The sequence below is a fragment of the Mobula birostris genome, chromosome 7 (genome assembly GCF_030028105.1).
Source record: "Mobula birostris isolate sMobBir1 chromosome 7, sMobBir1.hap1, whole genome shotgun sequence".
Classification (NCBI taxonomy): domain Eukaryota; kingdom Metazoa; phylum Chordata; class Chondrichthyes; order Myliobatiformes; family Myliobatidae; genus Mobula; species Mobula birostris.
The window spans coordinates 37,279,445-37,300,383 of NC_092376.1; the positions used below are offsets into that span (position 1 = coordinate 37,279,445).

The 20,939-nt window shown below is 41.1% G+C and overlaps 1 protein-coding gene across 1 annotated transcript in view; it reads left to right on the forward strand.

The window, feature by feature from the left end:
* Window positions 1-737: 737 nt before the first annotated feature.
* Window positions 738-20,939, forward strand: part of stard13b (StAR related lipid transfer domain containing 13b) — a 412,204-nt gene continuing 392,002 nt past the window's right edge. Inside the window, exon 1 of the mRNA XM_072262914.1 lies at window positions 738-1,463. Coding sequence (XP_072119015.1) covers window positions 738-1,463 — 726 coding nt within the window. The remainder of the gene's footprint in view (window positions 1,464-20,939) is intronic.

The following is a 20,939-nucleotide window of genomic DNA, read 5'->3' on the forward strand; positions in this document are numbered from 1 at the left end:
TGGGGTTATATAATATGCATCTGGTCTATTTTGGTAAAAAGGAATTTGGTCTTGTATTTTTAGTGAAAATCAGTCTAAAGGAACAGAATACAGTATATGTAAATTATTGAAATAATCCATGGTGGTGGATCACCTGACCTCGGGGAGTATCCTGCAATAATAATCAGTGGTTGGTAACACTTTGGAGCATCGGTTTGTTTAGTTGATTACTGGTTGATTGGTCAGATACATACCATAAAATGTGAGTTCATTCATAATGCAAATATTTTTATGAGGTGTAGAAGAATTCTTTGAAATTTTAAATTACAATCTTCTGTTTTAGCAAGCCCTTGATAAGTGCTCTTTGCCCAGTTGTGTAAACTTAATCTAATGCCATTGATTACTCAACACATGACATAAAAGTCTTCCCAACAGCCACACCAATTCTAAGTAATTCTGTTTTAGTTTAGCTTTATAATGAGTAAGTGATTGACTTTCGCCAGAGATTAGAAGTGAACTCAGTTCTGAGTGCTGAAGTGAAATTAATCTTTTATTTTAAAAACTCTTCTTATGTAGGTATGTCGCTGATGTAGTGGCATCTGGGAAAAAGTTAAGACCTTTGACTTTTAAAGGTTTGTACGTCAACAAGATCTGCAATATATTGGAAAACTCGGGTATCAAAGATTTGGTTTGATATAAAATGCAGCACTGCTCCTGGTTCCTGCACACTGGAGGACACTTCTACTAAAGAAACTGGAATGGAATCAATACACAGTTCAGATCATCAGAAAGTTCCCATTTCTGTAGTGGTCATGTGCTTGGAGTCAGCAACATATACCTCAGGAGAAGAGTTTTTCATTGGGTGCAAGAAAGATAACATTAACAAAACTCAGATCGTTGATCCTAAGGGAGATCAGGACAACACTTCATCACCACTCTGCTGTATCAAGAGGCCATCGGAATTGTACAGGGAGTCTGAACGTGCCAGTCAGAACATTGAAGCCAATGGACGTCGGCAGCAAGAAATATCGCTGTATCCCACAGAATGGACTTTGAAAAGTAATATCGTGGAACCAGATTCTGCTTCAGTTCGGAAGATGCCTTCTGTTTCCTCCATGTATAAAAATACATGCAGTTCAGCAAATTCACCATCTGAGCTAAAAGTCAAGAATCTTGGATCAAGTGTTATTGTATTTTCTGACTATGTACGTCAAGCTGAATCTACACCCCATAAAAACACTGAACTCTACATCTACGAAGCATCAGATGTGTTTTGTGAACCTTCTTCGTCTGAAGATAATTCCACAGAGATGTCACACGATGCGGGATATTTTATGAGAAAGAGAAGGCAAGGTGTCAGTGGGGAGCAGAGATGCAATGCTACCAATGTGAGTGCAAGACTCTGCCAGTTTAGGAAATACGCTGAGGAACTAGAGGTCCCTGATAAAGACAATCCAGGGGAGAATAAAGAAATGAGAGAAGAGGTAAGAATGTCAAAAAGTTTTAAATTACGAAATAGATCTTTGCAATGGATGGTTCAGCAAATATGTATATATTATGCCAAATACAGCATTTTTCTAAATGTACAAACATCAAATGAAACTAGAAGTGCTTTCTGTTTCACTTTATGTTACTCCACTTAGAAAAATGCAGTTAGAAATAGTCCACATGTCTGGCAGCATCCATGGAGAGGGAAAAATATCATAAGAACTGCAGCACAGTATGTTCACATTAATATGGTTTATTCTTTAACAAGCAGAAAAACCTAGTTTGAATTTTGGCTTATTACAAGCTAAATTATTTTTTATTAAATTATGTCACATGCACAGTTGAGCAACCTTTGATATAAAATGAGAAGAGAACAGCAAAACACAGAGATAAGTGATCTCTGTGAATATGGTTTGGTTTAGCTGGGACAAAGCAAAGACAAAGTGAGAACTGTGATTTTCACAGTGTACAAATAGGCAATAAGTGTTATATTTTTTCAATATAAAGTAGCTTCATTTCTGTTACTTCTGCTAGAGATTAATAAGGAAAGAATTAAGTCATTCTTTACAGAGGCATCTCTTGGATAAAGATCTGATCAGCAGCTTCATTATTCCAGACGATTTAAGAATGCACATCCCAATAATGCAAACCAAAAGTAAGGTTTTTGTAATTGAACTTGCTAGGGATTAGATTTAGGGAATCACTGTGCAAGGTTAATATAGGTAAATAAATGGTGAAATGTTGTCGTTGATCTCCATTACAATGAGAATGATGCTGTGGTTTCAGCCAGTGTCGTGATTGACTCCATTAGTGAGGAACGAGTGTTTGCCTTAAGGGCCGCCTTGAGAGCCGGAATGCAAGTAAAATATCTGGAATAATAGACTACAGAGCATAACATGAAGTAAAAAAGAAAGAGTCTGTCTTGGAATCTTATGATTTATTCATAAGGAGAGATTAAATCTAGTCATAGATCATAAGGTGTAGGAGCAGAATTAGGCCATTTGGCCAATTGAGTGTGCTCCGTCATTTGATATGATTGATTTATTTTCCCTCATAATCTCATTCTCCTGCCTTCTCCCCTTAACGACTCAAGAAACTATCAACCTCTGCTTTAAATATACCCAGAGATTTGGCCTCCATTGCCATCTTCAGCAATAAATTACGCTGCTTCACCACCCTCTGGCTGAAGAAGTTCCTCCTCTTCTCTGTTTTAAAGGGATACCCTTCTATTCTGAGACTATCCTAGATTCTGGTACTATTGAAAACATCCTCTCCATGTCCACTCTATCTGGTTGTTCTGGTTGCTGCAACTGGACAAAAAAAAAGATCTAAAAGTGCCAAACAGTAACTCTACTGTCACTCTAATTACAGAGAGAGATAGATGGCCCAAACTATGTACGGAGAGCTCGTGTTGAGACAGATTCTAGGATTAGGTGAAGGGAGAAGTAGAATGAAAGGACTACTAGCATGAAGCAAAAAATGTTAGGGGCAAGGAGGAGCATTCTAATTTCTGTGCCTCCTTAGATCTGACCAAGTAAAAGTTTTGGAATTAAGGTATGTTACAACTCAAACAGAGGCTATTTGGACCTTGGTTCTCTGACAGTTGATATGGACACATTCAGCCTGAACCCACTTCCTGTCTTTTGGGTTTAATCATCCAAACAGCAATTAAGTATAATGAGAACTTTTGTGAGAGACCCAGTTCAGTTGGAAGGTCTCCACCTGAAATGTCGATTTCTTATTTCCCTCCATAGTGCTGCTTGACCCTTTGCGTTTCTCCAGTGTTTTGGGTGTGGCTCCAAATTCCAGCATCTGCAGTCTCTTGTGTCTACATTACAGCAGTGCTGTGTAGTGGATGATCAAACGGATTTATTTAATGAAAGTTTGTGAAGTTTATAGGATAACACACAGCGACTCAAGTATCATTAAGAACCTGCACCAGTTATTGATATAGTCCATTGAACAGCCCAGTTAAAGCAAAATCATGCACAAGTCAATGCTTCCAGCGTGGTGATTTGGAGCTTTTGTTTCAGAAGCCCCAAAATTCATTTACCGAAGAGAAAATAAATAACTTGCATTTACATAACATCTTATTTAAAAGGACTTTAGTACCCATTCTGATTAATTGAAGCAGCCACATTGCACTCAGCAAGATCCAAAAAGCAGGTAATTGATGCGAGTTGGAAGGATAAAGGTTAGCAGAACACCCCTACTCACCCAGTAGTCCTGCTGTGCCCACTTGAGAAAGCAGACAGAATCCCAAATCCTATACCTGATGAATCCTCTCAGCTTGCTGCCGGGCCTTCTTGGGTCCACTGATCTACCTCCTGGCTTGTCTTCCCAAATTCTGCTATCAGCTGGTAATGAGCATGAGGACCTGAAATAACCCCTGTTGCACCACTTCACTGAATAGCCAAGTTTGTGTGTGCAGGCATTAAATAATGGCGAGGAAATGTGGAATATTGTGTCACCATCCTCTCTTTCTTCATTTTTGTTTTTAGGTATTAGGCAAAGGGAGGAAATTCATTGTTGTGATGCTTTGACTTTATGTTGCCCCCCCCCCTCCCCACGGCACAGCTGAAAGTAGTCAGTCAGTCATTTTCTTCCTTTCTTTGGTGACTGGCCAGCTAAGAGTTAAACCCTATATGTAAGTAAGAATTGCCCATAGTTTGTACACGGCTCTCAGAACCAGTGAACATTCATGAACCAAAAATAGCACATATCACTGTGTGTCAGATTTTGGTCACATCTTTAGCTAACTGTGGAGGCACTCTAGCTCCAGGGACTTAATTAGCAGACAGGATAGGGTTTAATGAATCCCACAGCACAGATTCATGGTATACTACAATGAAAGCACCTTGTGTGTGCACTTGCTTCCAAAGTGTTGTCAAGTAGCAATCCATCAAACACAATGTTTTAATCTGATGAGTTTTTCCTCATAAGTGCTACTTTAAAAAGGTTACTTCAAACTTACATTTTTTTAAATAGCCATTAAATCATTTTAGCAATGAAATGCATTTTTGGATAACTGCTTTTATTTTTACTGCAAAGTATTAACACTTACCACTGGAAATTTTTCAGTGTAGCTTTCGTCTGTGAGTGGTTTTATAATGATAGAAAGAAATATTCAAAGTTATGAGCAACTGAGCAAAGTAACTCCAATTTTCACAAATAATGTCATTGTAAACATAAAGTCCCGTGTTCTAGGTCAAATTCAGGTAATTTTCTGGTGTTATTGTAGACAGGTGAGCCTCACGTCAGTGGTAAGGAAGTTACTGGAGAGAATTCTTAGGGATAGGATTTGTGTGCATTTAGAAAACCATAGCCCAATTAGGGAAAGCCAGCATGGCTTTGCACTGGGCAAGTTGTGACTTACTAACTTGATTGAGTTTTTTGACAAGGTGACGAGAGTGATTGATGAAGGTAGAGCTGCGGATGTTGTCTACACGAATTTTAGTAAGGCGTTTGACAAGGTCCCTCATGGGAGGCTCATTCAGAAGATTAAGATGCACAGGGTCCAGAACTGGCTTACAAACAGAAGATGGAGGATATTGGCCTTATTACAGCTGGAGGTCTGTGATTAGTGTTGTTCTGCACGGAACTGTACTGGGATCTTTGCTGTTTGTGATGTACATAGATGACCATGATGAAAATGTCAATTGGTGGGTTCGTAAGTTTGCAGATGATACAAAGATTGGTTGTGTTGTGGATAGCATAGAAGACCGGCAAAAAATATAAAATGATATAGATCAGTTGCAGATATGGGCAGAGATAAGGCAGATAGAGTTTAATGCAGCTGAATGTGGTAGGTCAAATGTAAAGAGACAGTACACTGCTAAGGGTAAGACCCTTAACAGTGTTGATGAGCAGAGGGATCTTGGGCTTCAGGTTCACAGCTGGCTGAAAGTAGCTACAAATGTAGATAGAGCATATGGCATGCTTGCCACTATTAGTCGAGGCATTGACTTCAAAAGTCAGGAAGTTAATGTTGCAGCTTTATAAAACTCCAATTAGGCCGCATCTGGAGTATTGCATACAGTTCTGGTCACCTCATTATAGGAAGGATGTCGAGGCTTTGGAGAGGGTGCAGAATGTTGTCTGGGTTACAGGGCATGTGCTATAATGAGAAGTTGGACAAACTTAGGTTGTTTTCTCTGGTGTGGTGGAAGCTGAGGAGGTATCTGATAGAGGTTTATAAGATTATGAAAGGCATAGATAGAGTACCCAGACAGTATTTTTCCCAGGGTTGAAATATCTAAAACCAGAAGGAATGCATTTAAAGTGTAGTTTCATAGGAGTTGGTACTTTCAAAGCAGATGTGAGGGCAGCTTTTTTTTCACCCAGAGAGTGGTGGGTGCCTGGAATGCCCTACCTGAGGTGGTGGTAGAGGCAGAAACATTAGGGATGTTTAAGAGACTGAAGCACCTTCAATAACTCCAAAAGACTGAGGTTGGGTAAAATACTAAAAGGCTTTTATTCGCTGTACAATACGACCTCCATGGTGAGTGTCTGCCCCCGGACTGAGGGGGAGGGGCAAGGCGAAACACCTTTATACAGGAATCTGTGAGAGGAGCCACAGGGGCAGTCAGCAGAGGGGCGTGTCCAGACCGTTAACCCAGTTACAACATATATATGGTTTACCACAGAGACATTTAGATAGGCACATGAAAATGAAGAAAATGGAGGGACATGAACGTTGTGTAGGCAGAAGAGATTTGTTTAGTTGACCACTTGATGACTAATTTAATTGGTTTGGCACAGCATTGTGGGCCGAAGGGCCTGTTCCTGTGCTGTACTGGTCTATGTTCTATTTTCTATGAGTGAGGTGTCATTTCCCTTGTTTAAAAAATGTTAATTCTCTAATCTGAATCAAGTGTGTGCACCTGGGATTATATATTCTGTGAGTATTGAAGAAATTTTTTTCTGAAGGATGAATGGAAATGCTGTGTAAGAGAAGCCAATAAAAACACTGACCTATTGAAATATGATGTTACTGGAGCAAAAAGAGAACTCTGGGACCGCTGCTCATGGAATGTTGTGTGAACATCTCAAGTTCATCCTTAACTCTGGCAATAGCCAAAGGTTCCAAAGTTGATGACTTGATTGGGTATCATTATCCAAACACTTGTGTCACCTTTCATCCAGCTGCATTACTGCAGAATTGTAATCCTAATTGAATCTGTTCATAGCTGGTCAATAACGAATTCTTTTCCCCTTCTTTACATTGACATAATGAGTTAAGGTAATGTATTTCACGGCATTTTCAAAATGTCTTTGTTATCATCGCCTATTTGGAATATAAGCAAAATAACTTGTTCTGGATGCCGGTTGAATCAGTGGATGTATATGCTAGCATTAGTTGGTATTTGCTCAGTTGGAGTACATTTGGCAGTATGATATTTACAGCTCATTGCTCAAGATATATTTACACTACTTCAGGGATGCTTCTTTAATTCTATGACTTCCAAGGAAACATATTTATCTTTTTAAAAAACTCAAATCACGATACATATTGAACAAATAGTTTCAATATTTCATCAAAGATGGAAAAGCAATTGAAATGCTACTGAATGTAAAAAGACAGGAAATTATAAACTCTATGTAATTCTCTGCAAATCTTGATAAACAGTGAATATTTTCATAGAATCATGGGGTTGGATTGTAACATAGAGTGTATTGACTCCATTGCATCCATGAGCTCTCTAACTGAGCAACTTGGCAGCTCCACTCTCTGTCCCTGCTCCATAGACTTACAAATATTTCTTCAGAGATGCTAGTCCTGTAAACCAGCAAAAGGTATAAAATAGTGGTTTATCAGCTGAGGTCCTGAAATGTAAAAGTCAATAGTTGCATGGGCTTTGTAGCTAAAGTTAAAGGATCAATTGAGTCCAGTTAGTGGAAAGTGTGGGAATTGATGAAGTAATATTTCAATGAACATTTGTGAGCAAATGGCTTAACAGAGTTAGGGAATCATGCAATGTGAAAGACAAGACCTAGTTGGCTAATTTAATACAATAGTTTGGCCAAGCAAAGAGCTAAGAGGAATGCAGAAGATGAAATACTTAGCATTTTTCAGAAATGGTTGACGACAAATGCAAATGAAGAAGCCTTTGCCTGAACACAGCAAAATCTCAACAATCCTTCATGCAGGGAGTCTACAAAAGGACTTAGACAGATTAGGAGAATGGGCAAAGAAAGTGTATGGTCATTCACTTTGGTAGAAGGAATAAAGGCATAGAATATTATCTAAAGGGGAGAAAATTCTGAAATCAGAGGTGCAAAGGGGCTTGGGAGTTCTCATGCAGGATTCCTTGAAGGTTAACTTGCAAGTTGAGATGGTGGTAAGGAAGGCAAATGTAATATTGCAAGGGTGCAATGCTGAAGTTTTATAAGGTATTCACCAGACCACACTTGGAATATTGTGAGCAGTTCTGAGTCACTTATCTAAGGAAATACAGTATGTGTTGACATTAGAAAAGTTCCAGAGGAAATGCATGAGAATGATTCCGGGAATGAAAGAGTTAACATACGAGGGTGATTGCTAAGTTTGTGGCCTAAGGTAGAAGGAGTCAATTTTAGAAAACCTAGCACATTTATTTTTCAACATAGTCCCCTCCTATATTTACACACTTAGTCCAGCAGTTGTGAAGCATACAGATCTTGGACCTCCAGAAAGTTTCCAGAGATGGGTGATTGATAAGTTCGTGGCCTAAGGTAGAAGGAGGTGAGTTATTAACTTCAAACTTTCTGCATGATCACTCAGAGTTGACCTGCATGTGCATGTAACGAGAGCTGTATAACTCATCTCCTTCTACCTTAGGCCACGAACCTATCAATCACCCTTGCTGTGGACACTTTCTGGAGGTCCAAGATCCGTATGCTTCACGACCGCTTGACTAATTTGTAAATGTAGTAGGGCACTGTGTTGAAAAATAAATGTGTTAGGTTTTCTAAAATTGACTCCTTCTACCTTAGGCCACAAACTAATCAATCACCCCTCGTATGAGGAGCATTTGATAGCTCTAGGCTTGTACTTACTGAAGTTTAGAAGAAAGAATGGGCATCTCATTGAAACCCTTTGAATATTCAAAGGCCTAGATAGAGGGGATGAGGAGAGAATGTTTCCTATAGTGGTATGTCTGGGACCAGAGGTTACAGCCTCAGAATAGAAGGTCACCCCTTTAGAATAGAGATAAGGATGAATTTCTTTAGCCTGAGGGTGGTGAATCTGTGGATTTCATTGCCACAGACAGCTATGGAGCCAAATCATTGGATATATTTAAAGCAGAAATCTTTAGGTTTTTGATTAGTTATGCTTTCAAGGGTTACGGGAAAAAGGCAGGAGAACGGGGTTGAGGGGACCATGTGCAGAAAATTCAATGGGCTGAATGGTGTAATTCTGCTCCTATGTCTTATGGTCTTATTCCTTCTACTGAAATGCATGGCTATACACTTCCCTATACAGTATTCCCTCTGAACTTCTTTGCTGAATCTCCCAATTTATGCAAGTCCTTCTGCAGACTTCATGCTTCCTCTATCAATCTTTATATTGTCTGCAGCCTTGGCTACAATGTCATCAATTCCATCATTCACATCATTAATATAATATAAAGAAAAGTGAACCCAACGCCTACCCCTGAGAAACACCACTAGTCACTGGTAGCCAATCAGGAAAGGCCCTCTTTATTTCCACTCTTTTCTTTCTCCCAGTCAGCCAATCTTCTGTCCCTGCTAGTACCTTATCTACAATACCATGGGCTCCTATATTGTTTTGCATTTTGCCAAAGGTCTTCAGAAAATACAAGTAAACAACATCCACTGACTCTCCTTTGTTTATCCTGCCCATTGTTTCCTCAAAGAATCCCAAGAGATTTGTCAAGCAAGATTTTCCCTTAAGGAAACCATGCCGACTTCAGCCTATTTTATTGAGATCCTAAAAGTACTCTAAAACCTCGTCCTTAATCCTCTAACTACTGATGTCAGGCTAACTGGCCTACAGTTTCCTATCGTTTGTCTTCCTCCCTTCTTAAAGAGTGGAGTGACATTTGTGATTTTCCAATCTTCTGGAATCTTTCCAGAATCTTGTGATTCTTGGAAGATCGCTACAAATCCCTCCACAATCACTTCAGCTACCCCTTTCAGAACCCTGGGGTATAGACCATCCAGTTCAGGGACTTACAGACCTTTCAACTTCCCACACAACTTTTCCTTAGCAAATAGCAACCATTCTTCCTCCCTCTCTAAATTCCCCTGCATATCAGATGTAAAAAGCTGAACCTGGGCACCAGGAGGCAACACAGCCTTCAGTACTTGCAATCCTTGAGACAGAAAATTGTGTCTGTTTTAATTGTGGCTGTACTATACCCAACTACAACCACCCCCCATACCTCCCTGAACCACAGAGCACGGTTAAGTTGCTCATCCTTCCTACAGCCCCCACTCTCATCTACACAGAGAGCAAGAATCTCTGTTCTGTGGGACAAGCTTGGTGATGAGGCTCCTCCAACACTACCTCTGGGATTGCCCTACTTGCTCACTCACCAGTGTCTTACCATAGACTGAATTAGAAGCGCAGGGTCATAGAGAAGTACAGCACAGAAACAGGACCTTCAGTCCATCTAGTCCATGCCGAAACCATTTAGACTGCCTATTCCCGTCGACCTGCACTGAAATTATAGCCCTCTGTACCCATACCATCCATGTACCTATCCAAACATCTCTTAAATGTTAAAATCAAGCTTGCATGCACCACTTGTGCTGGCAGATCGTTCCACACTCTCATGACCTTTTGAGTGAAGAAGTTTCCCAGCGTGTTCCCCTTAAACTTTTAACCTTTCACATTTAACCATTGGTTGTAGTCCCACCCAAGCTCAGAAAAAGCCTACTTGCATTTACTCTATTTATACCCCTCATAATGTTGTATATCTCCATCAAATCTCCTGTCAATCTTCTACATTCTAAGGAATACTGTCCTAACCTTACTTGTAACTCAAGTCCTCCAGATCCAGCAACATCCTTGTAAGTTTTCTTTGTTTACATCTTTCTTGTAGGCAGGTGACCAAAACTGCACATAATACTCCAAATGAGGCCCCACCTACGTCTTGTACAACTTCAACATAACATCTCATTTCCTGTACTCAGTATATTGATTTATGAGGGCCAATGTGCCAAAGGCTTTCTTTATGACCCTATCTACCTGTGACGTCACTTTCATTGAGTTCTGTACCTGTATTCCCAGATCCCTTTGTTCTACCACACTCCTCAGTGCCCTGGTTGATCCTACCGTAGGACAAAACTTTGCACTTGTCTGCATTAAATTCCATCTGTTATTTTCAGCATATTTTCCCGCTGATGTAGATCTACAAGTCATAAGAGCCTTCCTCACTGTCCACTACACCCACAATCTTGGTGTCAGGCACAAATTTGCTGATCCAGTTAACCACATTATCACCCAGACCATTGATATAGATGACAAACAACAAAGAAGGACCCAGCATTGATCCCTGTGGCACAGCAGTAGTCACAGACCAGACAGTGAGGCAACCCTCTACTACCACTCTCTGGCTTCTCCCACAAAGCCAATTTCTAATCCAATCTATTACCTCATCTTGAATGCCAAGCAACTTGACCAGCCTCCCATGCGGGATATTGTCAAATGCCTTACTAACCTAATGGATGTGTTTGCAACCTAAAACATAACAATCAGATAACTTTCCCCCTCCCTGATACATTGCAGTGTGTGAAGTTCAGATTCCATGTCATCATCTTTGAGCCTAAGTTCCCCAAGCAACCAACACTTGCTGCACATGTGGTCACCAGGAAACACAATCGTCCACCAGCTCCCACATTATCCAACTGCAGCACCTCACCTGATGCTGTAACCCTACTTTATTTAATTACTTGTAACTTGGTGGCTTTAGTTAATTACTCTGTTGTTAATATCCTCCTTTATCTCTCATCTACAAGCCTACTGAGCAATTAGTTTGTCTGAGTCATTTAAAGACGAAAGGTTAATAAGAGAGAATCTAATCACCTACTCGGGCATTACCCTTGCAAAAATCCCATAATCAATAACCTGGGGGTTACTCTTGACCAGAAACTCACCTGGACTAGCCGCATGAATACTGTGGCTACAAGAGTCGATATCTTGAAATGAGAAACTCCCTAAAGCCTTTCTGCAGCATTCCTCGTGTTTGTGTAAATATTGTGATTATTTTTTGGATGGCAGGGTGGAGATATGTCTCTGCCAATGGAGGTATTGGGCGCTCTTTCCTTTCACCAGTTTCCTGGTCACCCTTGGGCAAGGTGTACCACCTGCTTATCCCTCCGATCAGGTCATGTAAAGCCCTGGGAGCAGGTGGTGGATGATCATTTGAGCAGCTGGTGCGCATCCCAAGAGCTGGTTATGCAATCACTGACACCAGGCAGCAGCCAGATCTCTGGCACTGAGTCTGGTTCTGCAGTGCAGAAGGGAGGATGGAAGAAGAGGAGAGTGATTGTGATAGAGGACTCGATAGTTAGAGGTACAGACAGGAGGTTCTGTGGTCATGACAGAGACTCCCGGATGGTTTGTTGCCTCCCAGGTGCCAGGGTCAGGGATGTCTCTGATCACATGCACAGCATTCTGAAGTGGGAGGGTGATAAGCTGGATGTCATGGTATACATCGGTACCAATGACGTAGGAAGAAAGAGTGAGGAGGTCCTGAAGAGTGAGTATAGGGAGCCTGGTAGGAAGTTAAAAAGCAGGACCTCGAAGGTGGTAATCTCAGGATTGCTACCTGTGCCACGTGCCAGTGAGATTAAGAATAGGATGCTCTGGCAGATGAACCTGCGGCTGAGAAACTGGTGTAGGGGGCAGGGTTTCAGATTTCAGGATCATTGGGACCTCTTCTGGGGCAGGTGGGACCTGTACAAGAGAGACAGGTTACACCTGAACTGTAAGGGGACCAATATCCTTGCAGGGAGGTTTGTTAGTGCTATTGGGGAGGGTTTAAACTAGATTTGCAGGGGGATGGGTACCAGAGTGCTAGAGCAGATAGAACATGATGTTAAAAGTTCATGCAAAGTCACAAATAGAAGGGCTGTGTGTGATGGTAATAATCTTCTGAGGTGTGTCTATTTCAATGCAAGGAGTATTGTGGGGAAGGCTGACGAGCTGAGGGCATGGATTGACACATGGAATTACGGCATTATAGCCATTAGTGAAACTTGGCTGCAGGAGTGGCAGGACTGGCAGCTTAATGTTCCAGGGTTCTGATGTTTCAGATGTGATAGAGGCAGAGGAATGAAGGGTGGGTGGGGGGGAGGAGTTGGCATTGCTAGTCAGGGAAAATGTTACAGCAGTGCTCAGGCAGGACAGGTTAGAGGGCTTGTCTACCGAGGCCATATGGGTGGAGCTGAGAAACAGGAAAGGTATGACCACATTAATGGGGTTGTATTATAGACCATCCAATAGTCAGCAAGAATAGGAGGAGCAAATTTGCAGAGAGATTGCAGACAACTACAGGAAACATGAAGTTGTGATAGTAGGGGATTTTAATTTTCCACATATTGATTGGGACTCCCATACTGTTAAAGGTCTAGACGGGTTAGAGTTTGTAAAATATATTCAGGAAAGTTTTCTAAATCAATATATAGAGGTACCAACTAGAGAGGATGCAATATTAGATCTCCTATTAGGAAACGAGTTAGGACAGGTGATGGAAGTGTGTGTAGGGGAACACTTTGGTTCCAGTGATCATAACACCATTAGTTTCAACTTGATCATGGATAAAGATAGACCTGGTCCTTGGGTTGAGGTTCTAAACTGGAAAAAGGCCAAATTTGAAGAAATGAGAAAGGATCTAAAACGCGTGGATGGGGACAGGTTGTTCTCTGGCAAGGATGTGATTAGTAAGTGGGAAGCCTTCAAAGGAGAAATTTTGAGAGTGCAGAGTTTGTATGTTCCTGTCAGGATTAAAGGCAAAGTGATTAAGAATAAGGAACCTTGGTTCTCAAGGGATATTGGAACTCTGATAAAGAAGAAGAGAGAGATGTATGACATGTATAGGAAACAGGAAGCAAATAAGTGCTTGAGGAGTATAAAAAGTGCAAAAAAAAAACCTAAGAAAGAAATCAGGAGGGCTAAAAAAAGAGCATGAGGTTGCTTTGGCAGTCAAAGTGAAGGATAATCCAAAGAACTTCTACAGCTATATTAAGAGCAAAAGGATAGTAAGGGATAAAATTGGTTCTCTTGAAGATCAGAGTGGTTGGCTATGTATGGAACCAAAAGAAATGGGGGAGATCTTAAATGTTTTTTTTGCATCTGTATTTACTAAGGAAACTGGCATGAAGTCTATGGAAATAAGGCAAACAAGTAGTGAGGTCATGGAACCTATACAGATTGAAGAGGAGGAGGTGCTTGCTACCTTGAGGCATATCAGAGTAGATAAATCCCCAGGATCTGACAGGGTATTCCCTCGGACCTTGAAGGAGACTAGTGTTGAAATTGCAGGGACCCTGGCAGATATATTTAACATGTTGGTATCTACGGTTGAGGTGCCGGAGGATTGGAGGATAGCTCATGTTGTTCCATTGTTTAAAAAAAGGTTCTAAAAGTAATTTGGGAAATTATAGGCTGGTAAGTTTGACGTCAGTAGTAGGTAAATTATTGGAAGGAGTACTAAGAGATAGGATCTACAAGTATTTGGATAGACAGGGACTTATTAGGGAGAGTCAACATGGCTTTGTGCGTGGTAGGTCATGTTTAACCAATCTATTGGAGTTTTTCAAGGAGGTTACCAGGAAAGTGGATGAAGGGAAGGCAGTGGATGTTGTCTACATGGACCTCAGTAAGGCCTTTGACAAGGTCCTGCATGGGAGGTTAGTTAGGAAGATTCAGTCACTAGGTATACATGGAGAGGTGGTAAATTGGATTAGACATTGGCTCAATGGAAGAAGCCAGAGAGTGGTAGTGGAAGATTGCTTCTCTGAGTGGAGGCCTGTGACTAGTGGTGTGCCACAGGGATCAGTGCTGGGTCCATTGTTATTTGTCATCTATATCAATGACCTGGATGATAATGTGGTAAATTGGATCAGCAAATTTGCTGATGATACAAAGATTGGAGGTGTAGCGGACAGTGAGAAAGGTTTTCAAAGCTTGCAGAGGGATTTGGACCAGCTGGAAAAATGGGCTGAAAAATGGCAGATGGAGTTTAATACAAACAAGTGTGAGGTATTGCACTTTGGAAGGACAAGCCAAGGTAGAATATACAAGGTAAATGGTAGGGCACTGAGGAGTGCAGTAGAACAGAGGGATCTGGGAATACAGATACAAAATTCCCTAAAAGTGGCGTCACAGGTAGATAGGGTCATAAAGAGAGTTTTGGTACATTGGCCTTTATAAATCAAAGTATTGAATATAAGAGTTGGAATGGTTATGGTGAGGTTGTATAAGGCATTGGTGAGGCCGAATTTGGAGTATTGTGTGCAGTTTCGGTCACCAAATTACAGGAAGGATATTAATAAGGTTGAAAGAGTGCAGAGAAGGTTTACAAGGATGTTGCCGGGACTTGAGAAACTCAGTTACAGAGAAAGGTTGAATAGGTTAGGACTTTATTCCCTGGAGCGTAGAAGAATGAGGGGATATTTGATAGAGGTATATAAAATTATGATGGGTATAGATAGAGTGAATGCAAGCAGGCTTTTTCCACTGAGGCTAGGGGAGAAAAAAAACAGAGGACATGGGTTAAGTGTGAAGGGGGAAAAGTTTAAAGGGAACATTAGGGGGGGCTTCTTCACACAGAGAGTGGTAGGAGTGTGGAATGAGCTGCCAGATGAAGTGGTAAATGGGGGATCACTTTTAATATTTAAGAAAAACTTGGACAGGTACATGGATGAGAGGTGTATGGAGGGATATGGTCCAGGTGCAGGTCAGTGGGACTAGGCAGAAAAATAGTTCGGCACAGCCAAGAAGGGCCAAAAGGCCTGTTTCTGTGCTGTAATGTTCTATGGTTCTATGGAATATTGATAATGGTTGGGGTCACATATCTTGTAAAGACACTACCCAAAAGAACTTCTGTAGAAAAGTTTTTTAGGAACAATAATGGCCGTGAGACTATGATTGCCTACTTCATACAACATGGCACGTAAGGATGATGATAATTCTTTTTTAACCTTCCTGCTTTGCAGTCTTAGGTAATTCTTTAATGTAATTGGCTGCTCAGTAAATTTGATGACATCCCAGGTGCCGGTGATAAGCAATTCTCGTGGTTGCAGGTAACATTGTCAAGAAAGAAGCCCTTCTGACAGAAATTGTTGGATCTTAGCAGACTCTTCCTTTAGGATCAAAGCTCAAAATAAGTTTATTATCAAAATATATATGTGTCATCATATACAACCCTGAGAGTTACTCAATGGCAATTACAGTTATTATCATTCCCATTCCTGTTTCCAAAAGGAAAATTACCTGCACTATATAGATTCTGATATGGAACACCTTTATCAAAGATAAAACCAGAGATCAAGAGATATGGCTAACAATCCCTTAAAGGAGTGATGCATGACATAATTCCTCCTTTCACGCTGAAGTCCTGTACTGTGGGGTGATCAGGAGGGGCATTGCAAAAGCTCTGGCTGAATTCTGGAGTTAAGATGTTGACTCCCCATGTTAACTGTTCATTTTCCAGAATGCACTCAATTTTATTAATATCCTTTATAATAACTGAGGCCTAGCACTGCTCCCTGTAGTAGACAGATGGATACCTTATTGATCCCAAAGGAAATTACAGTGTCAGAGCAGCATTATAACTGTACAGATACAGTATTAGGAGAGAAGTAAGAAAGAATAAAAAATAAGTTACCTCAAACAGTCTAATAGGAGGGAGTCATCACTTTCCCTGCTGTAGGTTGACTCATTATAGAGCCTAATAGCCGAGAGTAAGAATGGCTTTCTGTAGCGCTCTTTGGAGTAGCGCAGTTGTCTTAGTCTATTAATAAAGGTGCTCCTATGTTCAGCCAGCGTGGCATGCAGAGGGGGAGAAACATTGTCCAGAATTGCCAGAATTTTCCGTAGGGTCCTGTGTTCTATCACAGCCTCCAGTGTGTCCAGTTTGACTCCTATAACCAAACCAGCCTTTCTAATCAGTTTATTGAGCCTGTTGCATCACCCATGTTGATGCCATTGCCCCAGCACACCATTGGACTGGCAACAACAGGCCGGTAGAACATGTGAAGGAGAGGCCTGAGTACTCCAAAGGACCTCAGTCTCCTCAGGAAGTAGAGGTGGCTCTAGCCCTTCTTGTCCAAAGCCTCTATGTTGGTGCTCCATGCAGGTCTGTCATTCAGGTGCACCTGCAAGTACTTGTAGGTCCTCATCACATCCACGTCCTCACCATCAATAGCTACAGGGAGCAGTGCAGGTTTAGTCTACCTAAAGTCCATCACCATCTCCTTTGCCTTACTGATGTTGAGCTGCAGATGATTCAGCTTGCACCATTCAACAAAGTCCTCCACCAGGGTCCTGTATTCATCCTCCCATCCTCCCTTTATACACCCAACTATTGCTGAGTCATCAGAGAATTTCTCCAGATGACATGACTCCGTGTTGTATCTAAGTCTGAGGTATACAGGGTAAACAGGAAAAGAGCCTGTGGGACCTCAGTGTCATAGCCATGTCTATCACACCGCTGTGAAGCCACACAAACTGTGGTCTGCCAGTCAGTCCATTATACAGGATACAATGGACATGCCAACCTTCATTGAATGGAGATTTTCCCTGAGCAATAAGGGCTGTATGGTATTGAAGACACTTTTAAAAAAAAAGCAAAAAACATGGTTCTCACATGGTGCTGCCCTACTCAACCAAATGGGAATAGGCTCTTTTCAGTAGGTAGATGACAGTATCATTAACTCCAATGTGCTCCTGGTAGACAAACTTGGCTAGTTATATTAGCTTTGTTTATTTGTCACATATACATTGAAACATACAGTACAGTAAAACACATGATTTGCATGAATGCTAAACGCCTAAGGATGTGCTAGCTGCAGCCCAAAATTGTCAGCATGTTCTGGGACTGGCATAGCATGCCCACAATTTACTAGCTGTAACCCATTCGTTTTTGGAATATGGGAGGGAACCAGAGTACCCCAAGGAAACCCATGCAGTCGAATGTACAAACTCCTTACAGACAACGGCAGACCTAAACCTGAGTCACTGGTTCTGTTAACATTATGTTACATTAACCAAAGTGCTACCTTGCCCCTACCTTCGCTACCATGACACCCCCTACCCTGCCAGTCTAAATTGTTGCATTTGTTTCTATTCTGTTGCTCAGCTGGTCCACTATACATAGAAACGTGTGACCCTCTACTGCTATGAAGACTTACCTTTCATGTGGCTCTTTATTAAATGCCCTTTGAAATCCAAATACACACATTTACAGGTTCTGATTTATCCACACTGTAAAAATTCTATCTTCAAAGAGCTCTAATAAATTTGTCAAATACAGTTTTCCGTTTATAAATAGCTTACTTATTAATGGTTATCAGCAATTTTCCAAGAACAGGTGTTAGAGTACTGGACTATATTTACCTGCTGATTTTTCTCCCCAAATTCTTGAATAAGGGTTTTATCTTTTCAATTTTCCAGTCCATTGAAAATTTTCCAGAATCTGGAGAACCTTGGAAGATAACAGGTTCAAGATTGTTCGTCATTTGCAATACATGAGTGTAAAGGGGAAAAAATAATTGTTTCTCTGGATCTGATGCAGCTAAAAAAAACATAGTAAGATAAAGAACATAATAATAATTTTTTTAAATGCAAAAATATAAATAGTAAGGTAGCTTATAGATTGATTGTATGACTTTAAAATGATGCTAGGGATAGGAGTGTCAGTAGGTAAGGTGACTGACAGGAAAAGATTAAGTAGCGTTGATTGGGGGTGAGAAGGGGTGAGTTAGTTGGTGGAGGTGTTGATCAGCCTTACTGTTTAGGGAAAATAACTTTATGAGTTTGGTGGGCCCGGCATGAATATTACTAACTTGCTCCCTGATGGAAGTGGGACAAACAGTCCATGAACAGGATGGGTGAGATCCTTTATGATGTTATTGGCCTTTTTCTGGCACATTTCTGTATGTAGGTTCTTGATGGTGGGGAAGCTGGCACCGGTGATGTATGGGCAGTTTTGACTGCCCATGGTGTAGGCTTCCTGCCTGCCACAGTGCAGTTTCCATACCATGGAGTGATGCAGCTTGTTAGGATGATCCCTATGCACACCTGTAGAATGACGTGAGATCTCTGCTATTTTTAAGGGTCTGGGATTCAGGTCAATGTGTTCAGCGACATTAGCAAGCTTTACTTCCTTTGCATCTACCCATGTTGACAAAAGGCTGGGTTTGAACTGCTGCTAACTATACAAGGATTCAACCCAAAAATTTAGCAAATGGTAACAGACTAGAATTTCACACTCTGTGATATTTCACCTTTATCCAAATTGAAATAATGCAATCACATAACACAGGAGTTGTGATGAAGGGTCTCAACCCAAAATGTGACTGTTCATTTCCCTCCACAGATATTGCCTTACTCTCTGAGTTCCTCCAGCTCCTTTATGTGTTCCTCAAGATTTCCAGCATCTGCAGTCTCTTGTGTCTCCACCTAACGTAATGGCTCATGCTAATCTTACGTAACTAGCGTTCTCACAGCTGCTTTAGTGGTCAATCCACTGATGGTCTGATGGTGTTCAGCTTCTGGTGATTGACCAGCTCACCTCTTTCCTTTCTGCAGTCTCTATCATAGTAGTCATCTGGTTGACATCTTCAGGTGTAACCGGATCAAACTTCTCTGACTCTGCTGATTGTTATCCCTAGCCCTCCCTGTAATCTCATCACCTTACCAGTTAGCTTGGAGTATGGAAGAGATAAGCTCAGACTGTCTCATCTTTGTTTCACTGGTACCTTGTGTTTACCATACAGTTGTCTCAAAAAATGTCAGCAGCTTACAGATCTATATTTAAATCATACATCAGGTGATTCTATCTTTGTGCATCTGCCTCACTGCTTGCCTGCTCATACCCCACTTATTTGATTGTGCTATCTTTATCGTTTATGTATGTTGTAAATTCATCACTTAACCAGTCCTCTGTCATTAAAGAATGCCATTCTTTTTTAAGGTAGCCATTATCGGATGGAAATGTTTTTGATGAATTTTATGAAAAATTTGAAAAGCTGATTAATGGGTTGTATCCCAACATCAAGATGAGTATTTACATTTCCAAAGCCTTTCTGGGAAGAATCCAGATTTGTTGGAACCAAGGCTGTTACTTTTATTTGAATTCCAGAGCCTTGTCGACATTCAAGACAAGGTCAATGAAAATTTGATGGATAGATGTAAGAAAGTACAAGTCTTCTCCTCCTACCTTTCTGCAAGCTCGATGTCTATTCTTTAGATGTTAATCTTGGAGCATGCTGCATGCGGGGATGTTCATTTCGGGTAATTAGTGTATGATAATGGCAGACCTGTCAGTGCTATACAGCCAATTGCCTCCTTTAATGTAACTGTAAATAAATGTACATGCTGCAGATTTGGCCACAGTCCTTGGTTTGTCTTAGACTTCCTCTTCAGCGATAGGGATTGTTGTAAACGCTCACAACATGCTGGAGGAACTCAGCAGGTCGGGCAGCATCCGTGGAAATGATCAGTCAACGTTTCAGCCCGAAACGTTGACTGATCATTTCCACGGATGCTGCCCAACCTGCTGAGTTCCTCCAGCGTGAAGTGAGTGTTGCTTTGACCCCAGCATCTGCAGAGTATTTTGTGTTAGGGATTGTTGTAAGTTCCTCCTTTTCCCCTTGATTTTCTACCATTAGATTGAAGTTTTTAGCATCTTACAATTTGAAGGCTGAACAAAGACCTATTCAAAGATTTTGCTGCTTTATTTCCATTACCAGTTCTCTGGTTTCCCGTTTTTTGCTCATCTCTTCCACTCAGATTCCTGGGGACTACCATTATCAATACATAGACGTGGGACAAGCACGTACGCTCATCACTAGGAAAGCCCAGTAAAGATTGTTCTTTCTACGCCAACTTTGGAAACTTAACATTTCAAGGCATATCTATATGAATTTTTACTCAGTCATCATTGAGAGTGTTGTGATCACCTCTATCACCATTTGGTTTCCCACTGCCTCCCTCCTTTCCAAGTCCAGGTTGCAGTGAGTGGTTCACTCAGCGGAGAAGATCATTGGCTGTCAGCTACCGACATTTAAAGACCTGTTCATCACCACAGCGAAGAAAAGAGTTAAAAAAATTACTGCTGAGTCCACCCACCCTATCAGTCACCTATTCAACAAATTGCCATCAGGGAGAAGCTACAAGTCCAACACCACCAGGACTACACGTCATCTCTGAAGCTTCTTTCCTGTAGCTATCCAGCTTCTCAACAAAACTCACTCAGGTGTAATATCCTAACTGTCCCTGCACATCGTCCATTAAA